General features: G+C 43.4%; 1 protein-coding gene across 2 annotated transcripts in view; it reads right to left on the bottom strand.

Annotated features, from left to right (window-relative positions):
- The window catches only part of IPPK (inositol-pentakisphosphate 2-kinase), a 322,707-nt gene that overhangs the window by 261,323 nt on the left and 35,016 nt on the right, over positions 1–26,368 (bottom strand). Inside the window, exon 2 of one of the 2 annotated variants that reach the window (XM_069643864.1) lies at positions 1,296–1,483. In XM_069643864.1, coding sequence (XP_069499965.1) covers positions 1,296–1,376 — 81 coding nt within the window. In that variant the 5' untranslated portion in view covers positions 1,377–1,483. Of the gene's footprint in view, positions 1–1,295; positions 1,484–26,368 lie in introns of those variants that run through there. The other variant, XM_069643865.1, reaches the window with a different exon arrangement.

Genomic DNA, 26,368 nt, shown 5'->3' with positions numbered 1-26,368 from the left:
ATTTGACTGGTTTAGCAATTCCACAAGATTGCGGGATTGGAATTTTTTGTCTCGTTCAAGAGATACTGCGATGAAAGTATGCAAGCATGCTGTGAAATTGTTTGTATATAAAAGAGGGAACTCGATCGTTTACATAGAGATGAATTGAATAGGGATATGCAACACACATTGTGCGTGCAGAAACGGTTTCTGCCTCCGTTGAAACCCATTAGTGAAGAAATGCGCATTTGCACACGAGACGCGCTTAGATGGATTTCAGGGGTCTCAATTTCTCCTATTGAAGTGCATGATGCATTTAGTCAGTATACACCGGCTATGCAGCGGAAGGTGTTAGAAGTGATGGTTGAGTATTTACAAGACAAATGTATGAGGAGAAATTTGTGTTGTCCTGCGGATATGATTTATAAAAGGGTGTTTCCAAAAGTAGAGATTCCAGCTATAGGACAGACACCTGCCTCCACTATTCCTGCGCATTCCATTTCACAATTCGATCATGTTCCTTTTGAGACAGGAAGTGAATACTATTAAGCAGTCTATTCCAGACATTAGGAAGAATCCTACGGGGGTCTACAAAGAGATAGAATCCGTTTTGAATTTGTCAGTTTTCACCTTAGGGGATATCGACCTATTGTTTCCTGTGATCCTACCTGCAGATTTATGGAAGCAGATTAGGACCGTAGATCATCAAGCAGATATGGCCGATACTTGGGATGCCTTAGCACAAGCTGATGGGGCTAGGAAAGCAGGCGAGAAACCGCCTCAGGCTACATTGATGTTGCCAAATAATATAGTGACCAAATGGTGCCTGAGAAGAGAATTATATGGGAAAAATTGACGGCATGCATGCAAGGTAAAACAGAGGATTCGACTGAGGTTTTTCAACAGGTTTGAACAAGTGTTTTCAGATTTTAGTGGGCAAGATTTGAAAACGGAGCCGGGAAAGAGATTATTCGTTGACAAATTTGAACGAGGATTGTTGCCCGACATTCAAACTTGGATCATGACATTTGAAAGTGCATGGCAAGCAAAATCGTAATCCGAAGTGCTACATATGGACCAGTATTAAGTGCCCAGTCCCAATGTCCACAGAAGAGTAGTATGTTGACAGAAAAACAGAGATGGCTGAAAGACAATGCAATACTTTTGTTGCTTTGAGGAAAAGTGGTAGAGAGACCATATTACATGGAACCCTAGAATAGTTACCAGCCATCCCCCCCCCCCAGCAAGCAGGACGGCCAGTGCCCTGCTTTAACAGCACTCAGCATGTCCCCAAGGCTATGCAACCCAAGGCTCACCTGGATGTGGGACACCACTAGGCTCTTGTTGCCCTCCCCGTGGTATTTCCATTCATTCTCATCCATCGTCTCAGCCTCCATGGCGCCTCCGTGGAGGCCACTAAAGTCCTCTGTGGGGCCTGGGGCTTCTCAGGATGTCCTATCACGAGGGGTACCGGCAACGGCTGAGTGCAACTACCGAGCTCCTTCTGTGAACATAAGCAAAAGACCTCAATTCTAGCGTAATTCAAATAAAAAAAATAAAAGCAAATAGAAACCAAGCAATGACTGATAAAGAAAAATAATACATATTCACTAAACCTACATTAAAAAGAAGGCAAATTAATGCTTGGCGAACATGTATCAGCTCCAAACTTTAACAAAGTGATGTGCCTTACTTATAATAATGAACAATGATGTGCTTCAAAGGGCACAATTACGTGAAATGAAACAAACAAAAAAAAATGCTACCTCCACCTTGCCGTCTTTACATTCTGTGCTACGAAAAGCTCACAGCAAAAACAGAGTTCATTCATTATTTGTCAAACTGTCACATATTTGTTCATGTAGCAAATGTGAAGGACTGACATCTGCTGAGGGTGAGATAACCCAAGCTTTTTTTATGTTTGATAAATAAAATGACGTGGGTAAACCACCTCAAAAATGGCAGGCTCGGCTTACACCCCTTATCTGTATCTGCTACATTTACTACTTAAAAATAGACAAATAATCCCAAAACATATAAAGAGTAAAAGTACTCCCAAAAAAACTGCTTTCATCCACACAGCTCCATGGATAGGTTTAGACAAATCATATAATTAATGCTATGTAGAAGAAACTACTTTTATTACTGCCTGATACGAAGAGTAAAAAATGTATATCTTTAAATGTGCATGAATAACCAGGGGCAAAGAAATATGCATTACAACTAATTTCTGATTTACAGTTCAAACCTATTTTATTCACTTATGAAATATTCCCATTGGGAGTAGACTTACATTTGTACTCGCTAAAAATCAATTTAACTGCCAAAAAATAGGGAGGAAATCACTCCTACTTCAAAATTTGATCTGGCCCACCTTGTGGGCTACTTAACAGACAACGATTTTATAGAAATGTGCCTTGCTGTATCAGTAACCGGAAATCTGCAACACCTGCCCTTCAGTGGCACAGGGCAGGTTGAACAGTCATGTGTGCCGTCTTGACAGATATCGGAAACCATGTCCTTGAAGACAGAGGCTCCATTTAACTTCTGCACTGGAATCTAATACATCATTATGGTGGTCCCACCAGTCTGGTGCCAGAGTAAACGCTAAGAATAAGCCACACCTGAATAGGATGTGGGACGTAATAGGCTCGGAATGGGGGTTGGGATAGGGGGAGCAGTGATCAGAATTTAACAATGTATAATTAGACTGTTGACATATGCACTGCATGTTTGGTTTGTTTTGTTTGTAGAAACTAATAAAAATTGTTTTAAAAAAAAAATGAATAAGCCACACCTGGGTTCAGCATGGTGACTGAAAGTGCCCACAAGTATCAAATAACCAAACAATATTTTATATACAAGTTTCATGCCTGTGGGTCAGGTCAGCTATAGAAGGCTATGTGGATTCGTGACTAACCTGCCTGCCCCACTTCGGAAAGTGAGACAAAAGGCAGAGTGCTGTTCTCCTTCAATTTCCTGGGACACTGGGTAACACCTTCCCTCAAGCCCACAAAAATGAGTACACATGCCCAACAACCTTACCCACTCAGAAAGGATGTAGGGTACACAAGTAGCTCGCTAGTAAATCAATCCAAAAATTAGGTTACAGCCAAGACAAACTGGCATAAAAGGGCGATTTGGCCTTTAAGAGCTACAGAATTCCAAGTCTTTGCCTGATTTCGGGATCATTATTGTGAGGGATTCTTCCATTGAGAGTGTAATGCGGCCAGAGGTCTGGAATGAGCTGTACAGCTTGGCCATGTGTGGTGCCAAGATGTGGGCGTATGTTTTATAAAAATCAGGCTGTAAACCCATCTGGGCCCAGAACTGTGTTGTCTTTTTTAGGCATGCCATCATTCCTTATACTTCCTCCGCAAAGATGGGCTCTTCCAGTCTGTGGAGAGACTGGCCGCCTTCATTGCCACCCTTCGAACTGTGAATGTTAGGAAATGCCACACTCAGAATAGCGAATATTAGCCATTGCCACATCTAGACTGCATTGGGAATATTACCAATGTCACATTTAGACAGAATTGTGACTATTACTGTGTGTCATACATAGACAGGATTGTGAATATTAGCCAGTGCCTGATCCAGATAGAAATGCAGAGATCTTCACGTGTCACATCTAGAAACAACGAGGAAATTTAGCACATATCACTTCTAGATAGTGAGGCCAATAACCAACCCAACAATTTCAACCCTCTGCATACACCTCTCTCACTCCAACCAAACACAACCACAACCCTAAAGCACAGCAAACTGCACAAACCTCACTACACCGCCATGTTAGGGAGGATTCTCCGAAATGTGCCAATTCCTCTCTACCTTAGAGACCCCCAGCAACTTTGCTGGATTTTCAGGACTTCAATTTTTAACCTGGAGAAAGTGAGGCCCTGCAATCCCACTCATGTATTTAAATGCGATTTGAACACTGTCTTTTGGTTGTGGAGTCTGACAAACTCCATAGGCAGCAACTTTTACATTGTGTCACACAGCACCTTTAGTGCAGTGGCACCAGGAAGTCTTTTAGATTTCCCCAAGGTTTAAATACCTTATCTTGGATAAACTACTGTTTCCAAGAGCAGTGAAGTGAAATTCCCTTTACTTACACTTCCAACTTCCTAGACCCAGCACACACAATCTTACAGTGGGGTGCTGGAGGGGTTACCTAGTATCTCCTTTGTCTAGCTTCTCATGTAACCATGTTATGTTACCCTTTCCTCGATGAATGGCTGGTGGCAGCGGTTTACTTTTAACTACCGATCTGTGGTTTTAAAATAGCATACAGTATGTAATTATTTTTTTTTTTTTTTTTATTTGTAACATCTAGTTTTTGCAAACTTTTATTACAACTCATTTTCCAGTCATTAGTGACATTTTTTTTTTCCTTGTCAATTTGCACTTGTGCCTTTTAATTTAGTACTGTGTCCAAAAAATTTATCACTGAGCAAGTTAGAATTGTCGAGCTTCCGCTCAGAATCCGAAGCCACAGAACTTCCATCTCGTCGTTTGCGGGTTTAAATTTGTGCAGATGGGTAGATCTCAACTCATTTGTTGCCACACATTCAGTTGTTAGATGTTTTAATGACTCAGCATGCAATTTACAGTGCCGGCAAGCTTCTTCGGTGACAGGCTTCATTTTTCTTAACACCAACATTTGGTTTGTTTTCAGAAGGTTCAATCTGAGTCTAAGGAATTTATCTCTGTGATATCTCGACGGAAATTTGCACAGATAGTTTGGCATTTTGTCTACTTTATTCTTTGTTGGCCCAAGATCTAATGCTGTCGGCAATGTTGCAAGTTTGTCCACGTTGTCGATCCAGAGCCATTCTTTCAGTTTTGTTCTGGCGATCTGAGGCCGATTAATCAATGTTTCCATTGAAATATTTGCGCTGTACATGATGGCTTTCACTTTCTCTGACCATCTTAAGAGCAGGCCATTGTGAAGATGATTTTCTCCTGATTTTAGTATTTGATAAGCCGGTTCAGGGTTCAGTGTTTCTATCTTTCGTAGTAGTGACAAAGATTTCCATAGAACTGTTCCGTATAGGCTTTCAAGAGCCAATTCATGACGTAATATGGTCATTGATAGATATTTTGGTAATCTCAGGACTTGGCGCCAGAATAGGCCTTCTAACTTAGACCAGATCTTTAGGTCAATGTTCCATCCTGCTTCTGCCCCAAATGTTAATGTAGGGACAACTTTTTGGGTATAAAACGTACGTAATGGCAGTACAGAAAATTTTCCATATAAGGTATGCAAACGTGCTCCTTGTAAGGCAAGGATTCGGGTCCGCTGGAATAGATCTTGAGTCCAGCACCATTCACGGATTGAGGTGTTCATCAGGATACCTAAATAGCGAATTTCCGTAACTTCTTCAAGTAAATTATTGTCAATTCGCCATTTAAAGGATTTTTTTTTTGCAACCCAGTCACTTCCAAATCTCATGATTTTTGTTTTTTTCACATTGATTGCTAAGTCATTATCGATCATGTAGGTTTCAAGCTTTGACAGAAGTCGCTGCAGCCCTATCTGGGTCCTGTCAAACAGTACCACATCGTCTGCATATATCACATAGCTTATAGGCTGTCCATTGATTTTTGGGGGGAAGCAGTTAACACTTGCCAATGCTGTAGAGATGTCAACAATATATAGTTTGAACAAGGTGGCAGCGAGTGGGCATCCCTGTTTCACCCCTCTGGTGGTAATAATGGGTTTAGACAGATCTCCATTTGCATTTAATCTTACTCTAATTGTTGTATTAGAGTATAGCGCCTTTATCGGTTGTAGCAAGGCGTTTGGGCAGTTTTGATTTTCCAACTTTTCCCATAATTTATTTCGATTAATTGAATCGAGCGCTTGCTGTAAGTCGATAAATGCCATAAATAGTTGGTCTTTTTTGTTTAGAACGTCGAGTTTTAGCAGATTTACCAGGGTGAGGTTGTTCTCTACTCCCACGCCCTTTGTAAATCCAGTTTGTCTGACATCAATTTGGTTGACTTCTTTTGCCCATGCCGATAGCTTTTTTTGTAGAAATGTCGCCAGCACTTTACCAATAGTATCCAGTAAGGCAATCGGTCAATAGTTTGCAGGATCGTCACGACTGCCTTTCTTATATATTGGTACTATTATTGCCCTGGTCCATGAACTCGGTACCTGTTTTCTTTCTTCTATCACCGCAAAAAGTTTCGCAATGAATAAGGACCATGCGTAGCTGTGCTTTTTTAGCAATGTGTTGCTGATGCCATCAGGCCCAACAGCTCTCGAGGCCTTTAATTTAGATATGGCCAGAAGAATGTCTTCTCTGGACTCAGTTATATTCCAAGCTGTGGTAATGTTTCGGCTGTCTACATTGTCTGGTATTTCCTTTCCTGAAAAAACCCTTTGGAAGTGCCTTACCCATTCACTTTCGGACACTCCATTTGACATTAAAGCGTCCTGGTTAACCGTTCCTTTATTCAAGATTTTCCATATTTCCCTAGAGTTGTTTTTTATGATCAACGTCAACATTTCTTCGCCACGCTCTTGATCTCTTTGATAGGAGAAGGATTTTAGCCAATTTCGGTATTGTTGTTTTCTCTGTTTTGATTGGCTCTGGGCATTTACTCCATGCTGTTTTTTTATTTTTGATAGGTCTTTCCTGAGCTGCCTTTTTTGGGTTTTCACCGATCTACTCCATTTGTGTTTGTGATCCCTGTTATTTTCGCATGTATTTCCAGAGAAGCCTGTTTTCAGGCTAGGTAGCAGCGGTATATAGTTTAAGGGATCAACATTGTCATGGTTAGTCTCCTGTATTTTGTTGGATAATTTAATGATTTGATAGTTATTTATTCTTAATCTGTTTCGCCCATGATTCACTTCTAGTGCCCGACTATGGATAGCGCCTTTCTTTTTACACTTTAACGGCCAGGATAATACAAGTGGGTAGTGATCACGGTTTGTTGTAGGTATGATTTGCAGCTTGTTAATGGTTGCAAACACGTTTCTTGAAGTCCAGAAGTAATCTAGGGTCTTTCTGTATCCCATATTCGCCCAGGTGAAATTTGGTGGTATGTCCCCTCTCACTTGGCCGTTTGCCATCATACAGTCACGGGCTTCTAGTTCTTTACTCCATTGCTTTTGTTTTTGTTTCCTGAGAAACTGTCTGAAGAATTGAGATTGATAGGTTTCATTTGGTCATCGAACCATGAGATGTTCAGATCGCCACATAAAATTATTGCAAGGACCGGACAGGACCGTTGGTGACGATCAATTATTTGCATTACTTCAGTTATGAAAACATCAGCCAGGATTTTTAACGGGTTCCAATACACGTTCAGAATTAATAGATGTTCATTGTTATTGGGCCCGTTCGTTGTTTGAAGTAAAGTTCCTTGAACATAACTATTTGGACTCATTTTTTCCATTATTTCCCAGGTTGTTCCTGATTTTATCATTGTAATTAAACCAGAAAATGGGCGTCCCTTGATGTTTTTTCCAGCCGGATTAAACAGTGTTACATAGCCGTCTTTTGTCGGTGGCACCCGCAACCAGGTTTCCTGTAAACAGATGGCGAAGTTATTAGTTAAGTCAACCGGGAAATCATTATATAGATGGTTAAAACCTCTTGTGTTCCACGATATCACAGTCATAGGTACAGCAGTTTCTTCTTTTTTCAGCTAGTGCTTATTTGATTTCTTGCCATCGATCCTATTCTTTTCAATGCAGGGTGGTTTGGAATTTAACTGTCTCCTCAGGCTCTCGTTGCTGATCCGAGATTTCTTTCGTTTTTATATTATCAGCAATTGTAGTTGGTCCTTGACTGCTTGTTGAATCGTAAAGTGAGATTTCAAATCCCAAGCACCTGAGGTCTTGCTTTGCAGCTAGCAACGTTGAACGTACTGCTTGGGAGTTTATGTGGAGGAGTACAATATCTGCACGAACTTCTGATAAGTATTCAACTATTCGGATGCCGTCGGACCTGATATTCCGTAACGCTGGTACTGCGTGTAGTAGACACATAATGTTTCCACGATTCAAATTGACATCTAATTCGTTCTGAAAGATGTTTTCGATCATGATCTTTTGGTATGAGTCCTTAGATGTCATTCTGTGAAGTTCATGTAGATTAGAGGAAAAATTGCGACTATGTGCAGATGTATATTTTGGATTCAATACCGAATGGCCATTGTATTCGGACTTAGGATTGAGGTTGAGGTGTCTTCCCTTCAGTGCAGGCGAGAGTGTGTCTTTTGTTCGTTCGGTTACCTTAACCTCACGTGTTGCGCTTTTCTGGACACCTGTTTTCTTAAACAGTGGTTTCCATGGATTTATCTGATCTGGTGGGTCTGAACTACAGGATGACATGTTTGTCAAGTCCACAGCAGATCCTCGAAGGGTTGCTTCAGCCTCGTTATCAGAGTATGTAGACAGATTGCATAGAGCTTCCATTAGATCTCCAAGGTCAGAGGAACTCTGATCTGATTCAATTCTCATCCGCTTTTTTGGGGGTATAACCAGTTTGCACTTGGGTCCAACTTTCGTCTCTTCTTTTCCCTCTTTGCTGGTTGCTTTCGTTTTGTCAAGACTTTTGTTTTCGCTTGACTTAGATTTCACCGGCGTGGTCAAGTTTCTTATAAATTGTTTTGTATTGCTTCTGTGTTTAGGATTAGCCTGAGTGTCCTTTTTTTTTTCTAACTTTTTCTTTAGATGGCCATTTGTCTCTGTTGAAGATTTTCCTTTGTTTGCCGTAGTCTCAAGGGTTTTGGCAGTGCCCCTAAAGATGCCATATGATGCCGTTGCAGAAGAGCTTGATGGATGCTCAGAGCTTTTCTCCGGTGCCATGATTATCTCTCCACTTCTTATGCGGGACTCAGCAGTAGAGTCGGTCGTACCCTCCGCCAATGGCTGTTTTGAATTATTCGTAGACTTATTTTTCTCAGACACTAATCCGTTTGTCACAGACTTTGGCATGATGTTTGTGCCATTGCCTGTTAAGTCAATGGGATCATTTGGATTGGATCCGCTAACTAAGGTATTTTTGCCATGTAAGTTGTCTGTTACCGGTGATTCTGCTTCTAGGTTACATTGTGTCTCTGCATCTGTTCTTTTGTGAAACTTATTCGCGGAAGGGTCTCTTTTCTCTTTTTCGTAAGATAGCATTTGTTTTAATTTTTCAAGCAATTCCTCATTACGTTGGTCGTAACCTTTCTGGTCCCTCTGCAACTGTTCAAAAAGTCTGCTCATGTATTCGGAAGACTTGGTGTTTTCAACTTCTTGTCTCATTTGGAAGGCCACAAATTCTGTTTCAATTTTGGTTATTTTGTCGTCTATGTGTCTTATGATTGCTCCGTTGTTTTGGGCAGTTTCATTTAGGCTTTCATATAGTTTTATAAATGGAATCAGGGCCAGAGATGTGGCAGCTAAGACGTTGTTGTGTATCTGTATAGCAGCCGCAACTGATAGATTCGATTTTATCTCTGAATCTCTACTTTGCGAACTGCCTGTGTTGTCGCTGTTTGGAATACTCTTGTCTTTCGTGCTGATTGCAGGGATTCTTTTCGGCCGTTGATAAGTATGCGCATCATGGGCTTTGCCATCTTGGCTCCTCATGTTTGAACTGATGTTGTTACTAGTACAGAAGTGCTGTCCTTGAATTTTTAAGCATGGTGTCAAATCACTCACCGGATTTTGGTCATGGCGATTGGTTGTGGATTTCTGCCCCAGGGATTTCTGATTTGAGCCTATTGCTGTGTCGTCGATGGAACATTCATGGTCGCCTTCATTAAGTATGCCAGAGACATTTTCCACTGTGTTATTATTTCTTGAAGCTCCAAAAGTGAAGCTTGTTGTTAGTCTTTCTTTCATTTCTTCAAAATCGGCTAAGAGTCTCTTCGTCAAGCGTGCTTCTCGCGCTGCGAAATCGATTTCTTTTAACAGCGAAATGTTGCAGGATCCTTGTTGTGGACCATCGGTCGAGTTTCTAATTGCAGGTACCGAAATCCCTTTGGTTGGTATGTGTGCGAGATTTGCCACAGATCCATTGCCTGCTATCGTGGCCGGTTTTAATTGGTTAAAGACCTTAGCGCCATTTGTGATTTTTTGTATTGGCCTGCTTTCTTTGCGTTGATTTTCGTGTGATTTGGTAGACAGAGGAAACGTGAATTTCAGCAATTTTGGATCAAGTACGATGTTTGGAACTTCAAGCGCAAGCAGTTCGTTGTCTGTTACATCGAAAGGTGATTGAAATGCCTCCGCATTTATCTCGATCACCTCTGGTTCCACTATTTCTCTGTTTAAGTCAGCTTCTGCCAGACTGGTCCCAGGCCAAGTATTTGCGCCTAAAATGAGGCTTCTCCTAACTTTAATGCTGTTTCCACCGTTGTCACAGTGGGAGTTCGTAATTTCGGGATAGACTTCAAAGGAGGTTTTTGCCTTAGTTTTTTCGTTCTTCAACAACGCTGTGCGCTCAGCAGCTTCAAGAGCGTTTTCGCTTGTTGCTCGATCACGCAGGTATAATTGTTGCGGTATTGACAGTGAATCTACTTCAGAGTTCACTGAAGGATTGGCTTTGGAGGTCTCAGCCGTCTGCTGGGTTTGGCCTGTAGTGAGGTCATCCGAGGCCGGCGCACGTTCTTTCACAAGCTCTGCGAGAGGGAGAGCTTCCATTGAGCCCGATGTTGCATCTTCTGTGCGCGCTTCCAGAATTGTGTGCGTTAGGTAGTGAGTAGTGGGGATTGCAGGAGAAGCAGGATTACTCAGTCCTAACTCACTACATTTGCCGGCCCCCTCGGTGATGTCGAGGGGTGGACATTGACTGTGTTCATTTTCGGGTGCAAGGACACTTCTAATGGCACTATGTAGGTGCAGTTCGGTGCACATAATGGTATTGTCAATTTGCGGCAAGAAATTCTGTGTTTGTTTTAACTTAAGCCGTGTCCAAGGCCTGTTATCCCCCATGAAGGTCTTCTTGTCTGTTTAGCCTGTTAACACGCCTGCAGACGGTGGCCGCGGCGGCCTGCGGCAGACAAGACTCTCGCACGGACTCCGCAGGCTCTTATCAACGACCTTTAGAGAGTATAAAGTTGACTTACCTTTGGCTCCAGGTCGGGATCAAAGAGGAAATACCTCCGCAGTCTCCCGTTCCCTAGTCTCTAGTCGCGCGGTCAGCGCCTAACAGCCGCACAACAGCCAACGCCCTCCACCCCTGCCGGGCTCAACGCCGCGAGGGTGAGCGCGGGTGCGTTTTCAATCTGTATCCTGACACGTGATGGATCACGTGATCTCCAGCAAGCTCCGCCCCTCCAGGGAACGAAGCAGGGACGAAACGGCAGTCAGCAAGAGTCCCAGCCAACTCGCAGTGCAGTGAACAGCCCTGCAGCTCCAAAGGACAAGGTAAGCACAAGCAAAAGTTTTTTCTGAAATGAATTATGTATGGTCTATAAAGCATGAGCCATGCTAGCAATCCACAGAGCCCCGTACAAAAAAAAAAGGGATAAACAAAAAAATGTGTGATCAGTGGATCACCTGGCAGTTCTACCAAGAGCAGGGTTTTCAATTCCTTTATGAAGCGCAGGAGAGATTGAGGTTTTAAGAAGCAAAATGTATGTTTATCAATGATGTAACCTCAACATATTCTGCAATATTTAACCACCATTTGCTTAATACATTTCTTTGCACAGCCACAAAAACGTTAACATATTGAACTGAACAGGCCCTTCTTTTTGGTGCTGTAAACCTATATTCAGTGAGGATAATATCCTAGCACCAGGGAACCAGGCGTGTGGTAAAGTTCACATTGTGGAAAAGATTTCATGCCCAGCAAACCTTGGATTACAGGAAGACGGTGAGCAAAGTCCTAGTGTGGGGCGGGGGGTGTAGGAACTAAAACACTTCACATGAATTTCAAACCATCAAATGACAGAAAACCAACTAACTTCAGTTTTAATTGGTGGGTGGGTGTACTTTTTGTGTATATATCCATGCCGAAAGTCCATGGGGGGCAACCATCACCCTCTGGGTATTTTGTTAAACTCATTTTAGGTCATGGTTAGGTAGAGTTCCCATCTGGTGTGTAATTCTCCCCACCTACCCCCCAGCAGTTTTTTCTCGACTAGTGGTTTTTTTCTGACTGAGCGGGAGGAAACCTTTTTCCTCAATCTTCTGTGAACCTGGGAACCCTTTTTGGCCAACGTTGATGGAGTCTGCTTTCCTCCATCTTTTTCAATAGCATCTGTATTTTCCTACTGCAGCACACATCTTCTGTGCAGCGTTGCTTAGCTCTTTGAACTTCGCTCTTTGGTTTCATTCTATTTTCCTGTGCCAACTTGAGGTTACCAGGATACTACCTTTTACCCTACCTATGCTTTTACCCTACCTATGCTTTTCTTTTGGGAGATCAGCCCACTCCACGTTAAGTGGAGAGCTGCGGGTAGGGGGGGAGGAGGAGAATACATAATATTCAATTTCTCCTGTAACTTTCTTGTAACAGTGGCAAGCCTAAATGGCTGAAGGCAGTGGATATTTTCTACTGACTTTACATGATTTTTACACACATGTGCTGTTGCAGCAGTGGTAAAGGACACATGGGTCACCATTGCCCTAAAATGGTGGTCTTTTTCCGTCAACTCATTGTGGCATGTCCTTTTTTGAGCCTTCATCTGCTAACGTGAGGTGGGGGCCGTAGTCCTGCTCACGCCTTGGTCTTCGATGGGCTCCCATTGGGAAGCCCGCCCGGAGGTACCAGAGTGTCTGGGAGGACAGGAAGCTGGGAAGACACAAACTCCTCAGGTCTTTGTCCCCCAGTGTGTCTGCTTCGATCCAGTTCTAACTGGGTGCCTGGCTGTTCCCAAAGTTTGAATGTTGAACGCATGCAGATTGGCTGGGTTCCTGCATAGAAGGTGAGGGTCTTGATGCTGAAGCCAGAGTCGACCACTGGAAGAAACATTCCGAAGAAGTGGTCTGCAGCCTCCTTCAGTGACCGCCAAGCCGACTGTAACCACTGCATCTACAGCCCTTTCTTTTATGTGACACGAAAAATCCAGACTAGACGACTTCCTCCTTTGGCTAACTAGTCCCGAGACTATCTGTAGTTTGAGCCAACCTACGAAGTGCTTACGGCCTTCCAGGCCTGCAAAACCCGAATACCCAAGGACATCTGGCACTGCGGCAGTGCATCAACTCGTCGTGCGCGGTATCAGCTGCAAAATTGTTGGCAAAATTGTTGGCATCTTCCTGAGCCTACGATCATAAAATCCCCCTCAGAAGAGTAGAGGGCTGAGAGAAGGAAGAAAGTCTGCAGAGTGACAACCATCGCTGCTCCAAAGCCTGCGTCGAGCCTCCACAACTAAGTACCGCAAGAATTGTCTGCTGGGCATCCCTGTGACCAAGTCTGACCATCTGCTCCCGGCAAATGCTCTTCATCTAGCCACCAAGAGAAGATACCCAAACCGGAGCTGCTGTCGTCTTACCTTGGGGACCCCCCAGTGACATTGCTTTTCGTCATTGTATCCCCCATCCGACTTTGAGACTCTCCTTCCCCAAATAGGGTTGGATTTCTAAAGAAAAAGCTTTCCTAGAGTTGTTAACTTACCAGTATAGGTAGTTCAATAATTGTTGGTTGATGTACGATTTGCTCACCTAAAACTACTCTTGTACTTAACAGATGATCATCTAAAGGTCTGAAAGGTTTGAAATTAGTATTGCTACAGCAAATATCTAGTGTAAATGCGTGCGAACTGTTTACTTACCTGAAATGTTTTGAATTTAACATTGCCTAGTACATATGACTAGCGGGTGTACACGTGCTTTGCACAGTAATTCCTCCTTCAGTTCTCGTTTGAGGTTTATTCAATGAACAAATATAGATGATGTTGCATGGTGGTTTGTGTTACCCACATAATGCGTGGAGGTGGCCACGCGTCATTCCTTATGGAGAGTTTGATTTGTCCTGGCAGGTCCTTGTAACTACTACTGTGTTTGAGAAATGTATTTTATTGAGAGTAATGGGGAGTACCGACCACCCCCCCCTCCCTTGCCTACAGCCATCATTGGTATAATATCCCTAGACCAATGCTTCTATGTAGACAACATTGCTAGTCTTTCCTGTAGGAGCTAGTGTGAACCAATTGTCTGTTTCCAACTCTGGAGCAAGCCATATAAAGCAGACCATGAGAAAGCCTGAATTCTGTAAATCGATTACAGCTACTTTGAGTCGGAGCGTTGAGATAGCACAGCAACATTATTGGCGTCCTGATCCACAGCTGAGGCAGCAGCGACTTAAGCTTAAGTGCGGTACCTGTACGTAAGCTTCATACTGTTGAAATTACATACATTCATCAACTTCTGTGGGAAATGAAGCTTCTGTAATTATCATGTGAGATTTGCCACATCTGATGGACGACATTACGGGCACTATTGAAGAGACATGCACCATTTCCTGTCGCCCGCATTACTACAGAAGCAGTTTTTTTTGTGTTTCTTAGCCTCGTCTCTGCCCATAGTTGATGTGGGCATCACTTTGTCAGGTGCGGTCACTGTACAATCGGGTCAGACGTGGACTGGATCGTTGACGAGGGAGCGGTCGCGGTAGGCAGACGCAGGCTGGTCACTCCGGCTGTAAGTTTAGGGTCTGTACCAACTATCTCAGCAATGCAAGCAAATCTGTGCATCCTGTCCAGATCCCGGCTCATGCTGGGTCTGGGGTGCTTGGATCGTCACCGGTGGCGTCCTCCCTGTCGGCCCTGCGTCACTTTTCCAACGATGCATGTAGAGGAGGTGTTGCAATGCTCTGTGGTGTGTTCTAGCTGACGCGGAAGTTACCTTTCTACGATAGATGGGCCGCAGGCCTCAAAAGCCGCCTCTGACGTCTCCACCTGCACAGCTCAATAGACCCTCTTACACCTTGCCGGCAGTGGTGTTCCCTTAGAGAATCCCTGAGTTACAGTACTCAGGCAAACGGTGGTCCTTGCAACTACTGCCTGTATGTTGTGTGTTTCGCTGAAAAGAGTTTGCCTCACTTGGGCTAAAGTGTCCTGTACGAGTCTGCCGGGTTGATATGTTGGGTGGCTCAAATCGTTTGTAATACTGTGGGGATGGGTTGCAGGTGCTCTTGTAGTTGTAGTGAAATGTCACAAGTTCAACCAGGCACAGTCAGGTGGGGTTGCTATGTATACCCTCTCCTCAGGGACACATTGTTCACTGGCCACCAGGCTTACCACTAGGTGGCACTCATCATACTTATTCCCGCTCTCTTCTTCCTCACCTGCGACGCAAAGAGCCATATGAGAGGGGTAAGCATTGCAAACCACTTAAAATAAAAATCAGAAAAGGGTATTTTTATACTCGTTACATTGTCTACACCATGGAACCTACCAACATGCCAAATTTTAAGTTTGTCGCATGTTGGGAAGAAGGCTGAACATTTCGAACAGACACACACATCCACCAATTTCCATTTTATATAGAGCTAATACAAATAAGCATATTTTTATATAGCTACAGTGTGCGTTTCCTTGACAAAGTGTGCTCAAGGGTCTTTGTACTCAACTACAGCACTTCTACATCCAAGCAGCCATTGTTACAAACATACTGGTGGGAGTTCTATACCAAAACCTATGGAGTTTGCAACTTGGATACCCCAACCATAGACACATAAGATAAGATATTATCCACCTGACAACTTTAAAACACAAAGAGGTTACAGTTACTCGTTGCACAGGGAACATTTACATAGTGGAGGTGGGGAAGAAGAAAACAAAATGGCAGATAATGGAACGGACGCATAGGGGCATCAAGTGGTTTTCACACAATCAAACCAATTCAGTCAAGTAGGGAAGTCAAGATAAACACCCAACCAAATCTCCTGCCTTTCCTCCCCTTGCGAAGACTTTTCAAAATAGCACTCAATATTGGGGTACAGTTTATTACTAAGCATTCCTATTTTTCAGATAGGAGTACTGAAGGAACTTTAGTTGCCCAAGCCACACCATTCATTCCTCACAATTGCCAAAACCAGGATTAGAATCAGTGGCATTACTTACATCAAAATCATATGGGTGGCAGATGGGACATTGTACAACCCTTGAGCATTAATTACCTCATAGGGAGGGATATCAAAATATTGACCCAGTGCATGCGTTTTAAATAGATGGAAATATGAAGCACGTCAATTAGCAGGGATTGATAATGGTCGGACATTCAACTACCAAAACTAAAAAAGGCATAACGAATTTTTAACCATATCAATACTGGATTGGGTACATCACAGTGGCTGCACTGCAAAGCAGTACACAATGGGCTCATGTAGCGAAAGGGGTTAGCGAATGCTAAACTGAAAAGATGCTCAGGAATATAATCCACACCCTGATGATTCTAAAACTTGTGATTCAGCAGCTGGACCACAAGTCTGCAAACGGGTCCTTTAGATGCAATATTGTGCGTTATGCTAGAACTCCATTTGCTTTTAAACTACTGCACGTGAAAGATAATTAAAATAACAGGGAGGGCATGTTATTTGCCCAGGATAAAACAGTTTAGGTTTAATGAAGAAGCTGCATTAGAACTTGGATTGGTCACTAACGTCTGCAACTTTGCTGCATCCGTCACCTTTCTGCTCTTCTTCTCGTGTTGAGCTAATTTCTTCACATTCCCGTGTTTGTCAGATAAGGAAATAGAAGTACATCTAGCTCAAATTATGTGCACAAGACCATACACATTTGGTCAGGGAGGGAAATGAGAATTATGAACCTGATCTTGCTCTAAAATTTTGAAATGAGCCACTAGACGGCATGGATTCTCCCTGCTTGAAATGGGTCCATTTTATTTATATACATTTTGGCAGACGAGCAAACAGAATCACAGGGAGGTTAAGGGATTTGCTTAAGAGCATACAATTGTAGTCAAGTGGGAAATCCGAATCAGAACCCAGGCCTTCTGGTTCCAAAGTGGAGTTGAGAACACACCCAGTAGGTCCCTTTTTTTCTCCTCCCCCTCACCCCCAAACCTCTGGTGACATCCCCCCCTTCCACCACTATACCTTGCTGCTCCCCGCAATTTTTTTTCCTCCAATGTGGCTGGTAGGGTGGTGTGGAGAGAAGGTGGACCCCTGCCTCTGCTATGGATAGAAATCATTGTGGTTTCTGTGCAGATGCGAGGTGGTTGGTGAAGAGCTGCGGGTGGCCTGAAAGAACAGATGGCGGACTGCAGGTGTATGGTTCTGCTTGAAGACTACCCGTTAAGAAGTTTGGTAGGATACTATGCAGAGCTGTGCATCAAAGGCCGTTGCTGGTGGTCAGGGATGTGGTTAACTTGGTAGGGCTATATCTGTGAGGAAGGACTGTGTGAGGCTGGGCAGCTCCGATTTGTAATAATTGCTAATCCTGCTTGAGATAATAAGACTGGTGGTCTTTATTAATGATATTAGATAACTATTGCTAATCACCTTCTAGTTGGCCCTTATACCAAAATCCCCAACTGGTTAGAAGTATTGCCAATCCTTGGAGGTGGGAGAGCCAGTACAGGCTCGAGCCTGATTTTCAGTCTAATGCTTGGCTGAGGCTTGGCACAAGGCTTTGTGAATTGTGAATCCAAACTCGACCTGAGCAAAGCATCTTAATTCACAGGTTAAACTAAAGAGACACTGCCACCCGATCACCATTAAAAGAATTGCATGTAATCACCCACTGATCACCAATTATTCATTCTCCGACCATCAGACATTTGATTTTTAACTTTATACTCAACTAAGTCTACCCTACAGCAGTGCGATTGGTTTGCTATTGTTAAGATATGCCACCTTGTTCAAAAACAATAAATCATACAACCTGCGAAAGCGTCATGGCGGCTTTATGCATGTTGTTAGCTCGGCTCCACTTTGGCTTTTAGTGCAGGGCCAGGCGCAGTGGCTCCGCTCTACCGATGAAATCGCTGGCACCCCATACCTCTACTAATCCTGCCTGATGACCATTTCTAATCGGCTGTACGCGGACCTTAGTACAAATGGCTTTTGGCTAGTGAATATTAAATATTATAGATGGTCCTTATTTCCACTCACATCGGATGTTCCAATGTCCATTCTTGAAAAACCAATCCAACACTGCTGCTCTGCGAGCGGCAGTGAAGTGAGTTTTATTGCACATGCACGGGAGGGGGGGGCGCCTAAAATGTTAAGAGAAACATTGTTAAATGGACTGAAAATGGTTGTGCTTGCTTGCTCAGTGACCCCCATAGAGTGTATGAAAGGGGGAAATGGTTTGCAAGGCTGCCCATGTTGAATGGGAAACACTGTTAGAGGGGTAACATACAAGCTGGTAGAAAGCGTTCAGCTGTCTCAGTAAAGTTGCATAAACGTAAACTACTACTAGCAACGTGTTCGATAGACCTGAACCCCTAACCTAAATAGGCACCATCTTTTTCTGGACTTTCGCAGAGAGGGTGCGAAGTGCAATGTTACATTTAAAAACCTTAACTTTATATACTATGTTAACGTTTTTTAAAATTAGAAACAATGCACCCAATAGCTGCAGACACTTCAAATTAAAACAAGCATTGTCAATGCCAATAGTTTTGTTTTTTGCTATTTTCTTAAATTGTTTAAATACGTTAGAAAAAATATTAAATTTTCTTTTTTAAAATAAAACATACTAATGCCTTTTCCAAAAACCTGGTCTTGGTTTCAAGTTTAGTGCATACATAGTGTACGTAAAAAGATAAATATTATAATGCATAATGTTGACAAATGTTCGCTTTGCCCATTTATTTTCGCGATTTACGTTTGATGACGAACGTGCCCGTTAACAGATAGTCTGGTGAATAACTACAAGTCCCAGCATGCATAGTTAACAAGCAATAGCAACAGTTTGGCCTTTTGTGTAAGCATATAAAAAGGGACTTGCCTACCATTCCCATAGTAATATTAACTGGCTATTCATAATAGCAAATGTAAAATGGTGTAAGTACACGGCGATCTAATAGCAGTACTTGGCAAATGCCCAACACATATAGACAAGTCAAAACAATTGGCTTTCTCAATGCGTGTTTTTAACAGGACTTCAGTGAAGGGCATACATAACGCTTATTAATTATAGGGGCTGAAGACAGACCTGGTTAACACATTTATCACACTAGTTGATCGTACTGCTTTGAAAAAACACTGTCACACACGTCAAGTACATAGTTTGATGTGGAGGCTTGAAAAAGCTAGCTATGAGATCCCAACAGGATGTGTTGTGGGCGAGCAGGGACATAAAGTGGGTGGAGATGCCATGAAAGCAGATGCAAAATTAGGTGGATACATGGCCATCCAATAGCTGTACCTGGCAAATGCCCAATACATACACAGAAGCCAAACCACTGTCAGACACTTCGAGCACAAAGTTTGATGGTGAGGCTTAAAAAAGTTAGCTTAGAGATCCCAACAGTAAGGGGCAGGAAGTGGGTGAGAATGCCATAAACACAGAGTGTGAATATATGCCCATCTAACAGCAAGGTGTTAGATGCCGAATACATATACACAAGACAAAACGAAGCAAATAGTGCATTTAAATAAAGTGACTGAAGACAGACCAATTAATATATTTTCAAACTACAAATAAAACTTTAGAACAGTGTAATAAATGTCAAAATCGCACGTCAACTTGATCTACATTTTCCAAAATATAATTGGGCATTTGGAGCCATGTCCTTTTGTATTTAGACAGGAAGATAAGATGCAGTGGGAAATGGACACCCCTTCCACTTCCTGGGCCCAGGGCCATTGCACACCTTAGGTTCTGAAGGTAAATAGTCGGTGCCTGGTCATTTTTTCGAATAGAAAAGTTTTGAAAGGCAAACTTTAAAAAAAAAATTTCGAAATACAAAAATGACAAACTTGGTTTAGGGTTGGGGTTTGGGTTAGGGGGTTCGAGGGTGGTCTACGGGTTCGGGGGGCAACCCCTCCCCCCAAAATACACTAAAACCTTGCATGGAGCTGTCCAGTGCTGAAATTACAGGCCTGGACAGCTCCATGTAACGTTTCAACGTTACAAACAAAAAGGCAGTGAAATGCTACTTTTAACATGTAAAAGTGCATTTGAGTTAAAACCAATCCATGACTATTGTCGATGGATTGGTTTAGAACAAAATACACTTTCCATGTTAAACATAGCATGTCGTAGCTTTTGATTTCGAAACTTTGGCTATTCGAATCTTTTGATTCGAACAAATGACCATAAACCAAATAGTCCAGCTTCTGCCTTTGACATGGTCAACCATGCCTTCCTACTCGACCGTCTCCATGATAACCTGGGTATCACCGATCAGGCCCTGGCTTGGCTGACTTTCCCCTCTGATCGACCCTCCCAGGTCCAATCTGGGTCCTTCCTCTCCTCTATCTCTACCGGTCGTGTTCCCCAGGGGTCTAACCGCTCTCCCTGGCTGTTCAACCAATACCTGGCACTTCCTGCCCACTACATTGCCGCTCTCTGCCCCAGCTTTCAGTGCTATGCAGATGACAGCTCATTTTCAGGCTCCCTTCAGCCACCTCCTCATCTCGGACTGTCTGGTCTGCTATCCAGGGGTGGTGCACCACCAATGATCTCCGTTTTAATGCCAGCAAGAGAGATTCTCCTTATCTGCACACAGCCTCTCTCTGGCCGGCCTCCCTTGGCCCTCTGCCTGCTCCAAACTGTGAGGCTAAAAACCTTGGGGTCATCTTCGACTCCACACTTTCCTTCTCTCCTCACATATGTGACATGTCCAAGAAATCACACTACCAGCTGCACCTCCTCAGAGGACTCCTTACTTTCCTCGCCTTTCCCCAGAAGCTCACTGTCTCCAGAGCTCTGGTTTTCTCTAGGCTGGACTACTGCAACAGCCTCTTTCCAAGTCTGCCTGCCTCTACACACCTTCTCCAGAACAATACTGCGAGACTTGTCCTTGGCGTCAAGCTCAGGGATCGTATCTCTCCAAGACTGAAATCTCTGCACTGGTTCCCAGTGGCTGTGAGGATTAAGTTCAAAACTCTCTGCATTGTCCACAAGTCCTTCTGGGGCCTCAATACCTTCAACTCCCTTCCTAAAAATCTTCCTTCTCAAGCTCGTCGCTCATCCGCCTCCAGCTCCCTCAGGGTCAGTCGCTTCTCCAAGCATAGAGTTGGTGGTAGAGCTCTTTCTTCAGCTGGGGCCTCCCTCTGGAACAGCCCCCCTGCCTCTCTGAAAATTGAGCAGAACCATCTCCGGTTCCAGAAGCACCTCAAGACCTTCCCCTTTGCTTCTGCTTGGTCTCCTCCTCTCCCCTGCTGAACTCCTGGCTGAAACGGAAACTGCACTGGTCACCTGGCTACCCTCTGTTCTCGAGCCAAGGTGCCTTCCCCGCCATTTGCACTCCTACACTGCCCCCCTGGCAACTCTTGAACTCAGGGCTGTTTCTGTATCTCTACAGCCCCCTACCAGCACTTGACATCTGATGTCTGTACTTACCCTTGCACCTGCCACCAGTGGGCCGCACTTCCTATTGTTTCTATTTATTGTTTCTATGTATTTACTGTTTATCCTATGTACTGCACTCCCCCCCCCCCCACCTCGTATTTTTCCCCTTCCCGCCCTCTCCCCTGCACTTGCGTGATCTCAATTTCACCTGGCCTAGTAAGATCGGTGTCTCGGTCTTCCCTCTGTTACCCTCCCTTGGGAGAGAGAAAAAATAAATATGAGAGAAAAAATAAATAATAAGTAAAACTTCACATAACAGCCTAACCTCTCCCTTCTAATCTCTTAACAAATGGTCACCTTGTGCAAACAAGAACAGACTCCACAGTCAATGAAAACACTGAACATACTAGATATATATGTATTAGCCACACACACACACACACGAGAAAGACTGCAAAGCCTTTGTTCTTTGAAGCTGCACTCTCGTCACAATTGGATTCCACCAGAATACGGCAAATTGACGAAAAAACACCAATAGTTGGGAAACACCGAAAAACTGCCCAACAAAAATTGTCTGAAGTAAAAAGCTTTATTAACGAATTGCAGTTTAAAAGGCTTCCCAATGCCATAATAGGCTAACTATATATACACGACATATTGACCAATGCCACTTCACCATCCCCCCCACCCCCTGACGTCTCACTTGCACCCACCATGCACCCATCGCATTTACCTAGCTGGATTAAGTACCTCACACCGGAAACTACCGCTGTTTATTTGCGTTTTGTTGTATTTTTATGTTCAAATGCTACTATTGGTGAGCTTTGCCGATAAAGATGCCGCAAAGGTAATGTTAAGAAATGCCAATAAAAAAATAATAACAGGTTTTAGTCCATTATTGTTAGCATCAAAGCGAGCATATTGAGGCTAAAAAGAATGTGGTGTCCATACATTCCGTCATCTTGAGATGCCCTGAATTCAGGCAGATTGCATCGATAGGATTTAATCAGAGGTGTAACACCAGTGTTTACTCACTGTTATAACACCAGTGCACAACTTGCTCATATGAATTCGTGTTTGCAACAATGCACTGTATTTTAAAACAATGGGATGCAACAGTGTCAATATCTATCTCCTAATACTTTAACAGTTTACTATGTGATCTGATCATGTAATTGTCTGCAGTTAGGGCTGTCTGAAAATACAACCCGCACAAACATTTGCTCATCGTGATCGTTGCTGCATATAACAGGATAGTACACATTTTCAAATTCATTTAAAAAGAGTTGTTACAGGGACGTTATGGTTACAAGTAAAACTGAAAAACCCCAGAAATTCGCCAGTTATGGTAAGCTAAGCAACCATAACTTACCCCACCACCATGCACTGCTAAGACGAATACCCATGACATCAAATATGACATCACAAATGTCATTCATGAGATCACTGACGACATCACATGTCTGGCTACCCTTTCTTTGTAGTTCACCAACATATCTATGGCAGGTGGTTTTCTTCAGTGACAGGAAGTAAAAATGCAAATTGTACTATGCTAGTAGACCTTACTCTTCTCATATGTACTTAAACTACTTTCCTTAGAATCCACTCACATCATACAATACATATACATTGGGAAGAAGCAGCCTGGAGACACAGCAATCATATCTGTGCATGAACTGAAGTACTTAGGTTACAAACACTTTCTGGTAATGCTGCTCCCTGTATATGCTCATATTTGTATGCATTGTGGTCTCCTTATGTTCTGTGTGTAGTAGTACAATTAAGGGAGGCATTAGGTACTTATTACATGTGTTGCAGTGCACAAAACTCTGAAACAAAAGTATTCATCATTTTACTAACCAACACAGTGAGGTTTTGAATATTGCAGCTCTATAGCGCATGATGCACAGAATGCCTACATTTGTATAGGAGTTTGTTCAAGTACTGGAATGAAGCCATTAACACAATGGTGTTTATAGCAAAGCATCTCATAATGAACTAGTTGGCACATGATACTTCTTCCAATGATTTTCTGACATTTGTCTGCCAACACAGAGACAATCACTTGTCGAGGCTGTGCATAAAAACTAAATGCACATGTGATGTCATCAGTGATGTCATGAATGACATTTGCGATGTCATGGGTATTAGTCTTAGCAGTGCACGGTGGTGGGGCTTAGCTTACCATAACTAGTGAATTTCAGGTTTTTTTTGGTTTTACTTGTAACCATAACATCCCTGTAACAACGTTTTTTTTCACTGAATTTGATAGGTTTCAGTAGCACAACTTAAACATAACGTCCCTTTAACAATGTTTTTTGTTAGTGAATTTCATAGGTTTTAGTAGGGTACAGTAACAGGAACATTGCTTTAGCATAGTGTTGACAGTAAACGTGATATGTTTGTAGTACCGCACCTTCACCATAACATCCACGTAAGAACGTTTCGTCAGTGACGATTGTCCGCCGTCCTCATGAACTTGTGGAAAGGCCAAATTCCCCAGTGTATTTATCCATTTGTGCTACTCCTTCCCTTGCCCAATAGTGTTGGTGTATCTGACAAATGAAAGGTGTGCATGTTAAGTGTTGGTGAGACTGTGCGTGATATTTCTTTTTGTGTTAACATAGCATGGCGATTCTGTGCCACAAATTATTAGCCGAGATAGCTGCAGTTAAGCAATGTGGTGGTTTCCTATGCAGACTGCACCAGGCCAGCGTATCTGCAATCACAATGCAGGTGTCCGTAGGACTACATTACTGGACACATGGCTGCAAGTGCCGAAGCGCTTTTAATTGCTTGTGGGATCGCACGTCTATCCGTTGTACAACCATGTCCATGCCTGTGTGCTGGTATGAACGCCTCTGTCGCCAGCCATACGGATTCATATGGTAGTCTACTAAATTTCAAGTACTCAGCACCACTACGTAGGTTGCTCTGCAAACCTACCAATTGGTTCCTGCACCACGGCTGCCTGTATGAGGCCCACTTGAAAACAAGTAACAGCAACTGAGTGTGCTAATGTCACAATAGTTTGATTGATGTGCCGATTGCCTTTCCATGACTCGTGAAACAGACGCACCGTGTCTGCACTGAGCACTGTGCCGGAAAGTGTGAATGGTTCATCCGCAGGTCGTACAGTTGGAGGTCACGTTTAACTGCAGGTGTGACAGTTTGTAGCGAGTCTGCAAAATGGTAAAGCCTTTGCGGCTTGGTCACCAACATAGTAGTGCATGTTTGTAACAGAAGTACGTAAGCCGCAGATTCTTCGTATATAAAAGGAGAGGGGGTACTATGGAAAACACTGCAGTGGATCCTGGTACAAAAACCTTGCTGTTAAAAGATTGTTGTGCGTGTGACAGTGCAGTTTCAAGAGCTGATGTGCGCAACACCTAGCACAAACATTCTTCCTATACTGCCAAAAAGGGCAGCAATGCAATTTATGTAGGGCGTGCTAAAATCGACAATGCAGTAATGTTAAGAGGAACTCTATTTGTGGTGAAAAAGCTTTGTGCTGTCAAACATCAGATTCCCATTTGTGAAGTACGACATTGGCACAAGTTGTAAAAAGGCACAAATAGACATATTTGCAATGTCCCGTGCTTTCTCCATTTCCGGACCAAATGAAAAATAACGCAGCGACATGGGTGTCTGCGTAGTGGCATAAAAATGTATGCAGGAGATCTCAAACAGAAGCATGACCTGGCCAAGTGCCTCCTTCAGCTCAAACAGCACTAAAAGCTGTGTTACATGGTCTGCAATTTTCACTCCACAAAGAGCAATAATATGGTCGTGATCGCGCATCACCAAAGTGTCACACAGACAAACCAAAATCAATAATTTCATTGTAGGCACTCCATAAGAGTAAAAATCCACATAATACAATCCACAATGACCTTCCACTACACACAGTCTTCCATTCACCGTCAATGTATTTACAACTCCTCCCCCAAAGCATACACTCTGGCTCGTGCAACACACAGTTATAAGTGCACCCTCTGCATTTCGCTTGACAAATACGCTGTACCACAGTCCGTGCATGTCATCCACACCCCGAAACCTTATCGCCTCCCGCTCATTCGCTGTCTACTGGGGCAGAGGTTCCTCGCCTACCCTCCCCTTGGAATACAGTGTACCCGAAGGTTCGGTTCTAAGCCCTTTCCTATTCTCTCTCTACACCTCTCTCCTTACCCCTGTTATCGCCTCATTCGGTATCTCTCACCATTTCTATGCCAATGACACCCAACTCTTCCTCTCTTTCTCTTCCTTCTCCTCCGATCTCCACCTTAAACTCTCTTCCTGTCTTACTGCCATTAAAAACTGGATGTCATCCCGTTTTCTTTCTCTCAATACTGATAAGATTGAAGTCCTGTTCTTTCCCTCCAATACCCTTCCCCCTCCTTCTCCTCCACACTTCATTCACTTCCCCCCCTCCAATCTTCCTATCTCTGCCCACGCTCGCAATCTAAGCATTCACTTCGACTCTTCCCCCTCCTTGGCCCACCATATTTCGCTTCCCTCTCGCACCTGTCGCTACCACCTCTTCAATAGTCGCAAGGTCTGCTCCTCGCTCACCTTCCATGCAACAAAACTTCTAATCTCCTCTATCTTCTCTCGCCTCTTCTACTGCTCCTCCCTACTCTTTGGACTACCAGCTTCTCATCTTGCATCCGTCGAATCTATATGCCACTCAGCTATCCGTACCCTCTGTCTCCTTGCCCCGCATGACTCCATTTCCTCTTCGCTCTCCTCTCTTGGCTAGCTTCCCTTTCACTCCCAACTTAAATTTCATTTCCTCCGTCTAGTCTTTAAATCTCTCCATGACCTGGCTCCCCCCTATCTCTCCTCTCTCCTCTCTCTATAATCCTTCCCGCCCCCTCTGTTCAGCTGACCACTTCCTTCTCACTGTTCCCCCTTCTCCATGTGCCTCCTCCCATTTCCGCTCCTTTCAGCTCCTAGTCCCCCTCCACTGGAACTCCTTACCTCACTCGATCTGCTGAAC

This window comes from Ambystoma mexicanum, chromosome 2p, assembly GCF_040938575.1.
Source record: "Ambystoma mexicanum isolate Mex_15411 chromosome 2p, UKY_AmexF1_1, whole genome shotgun sequence".
NCBI lineage: Eukaryota > Metazoa > Chordata > Amphibia > Caudata > Ambystomatidae > Ambystoma > Ambystoma mexicanum.
The sequence above is the reverse complement of the archived record's forward strand: the minus strand, read 5'-3'. Positions and strand labels throughout refer to the sequence as shown.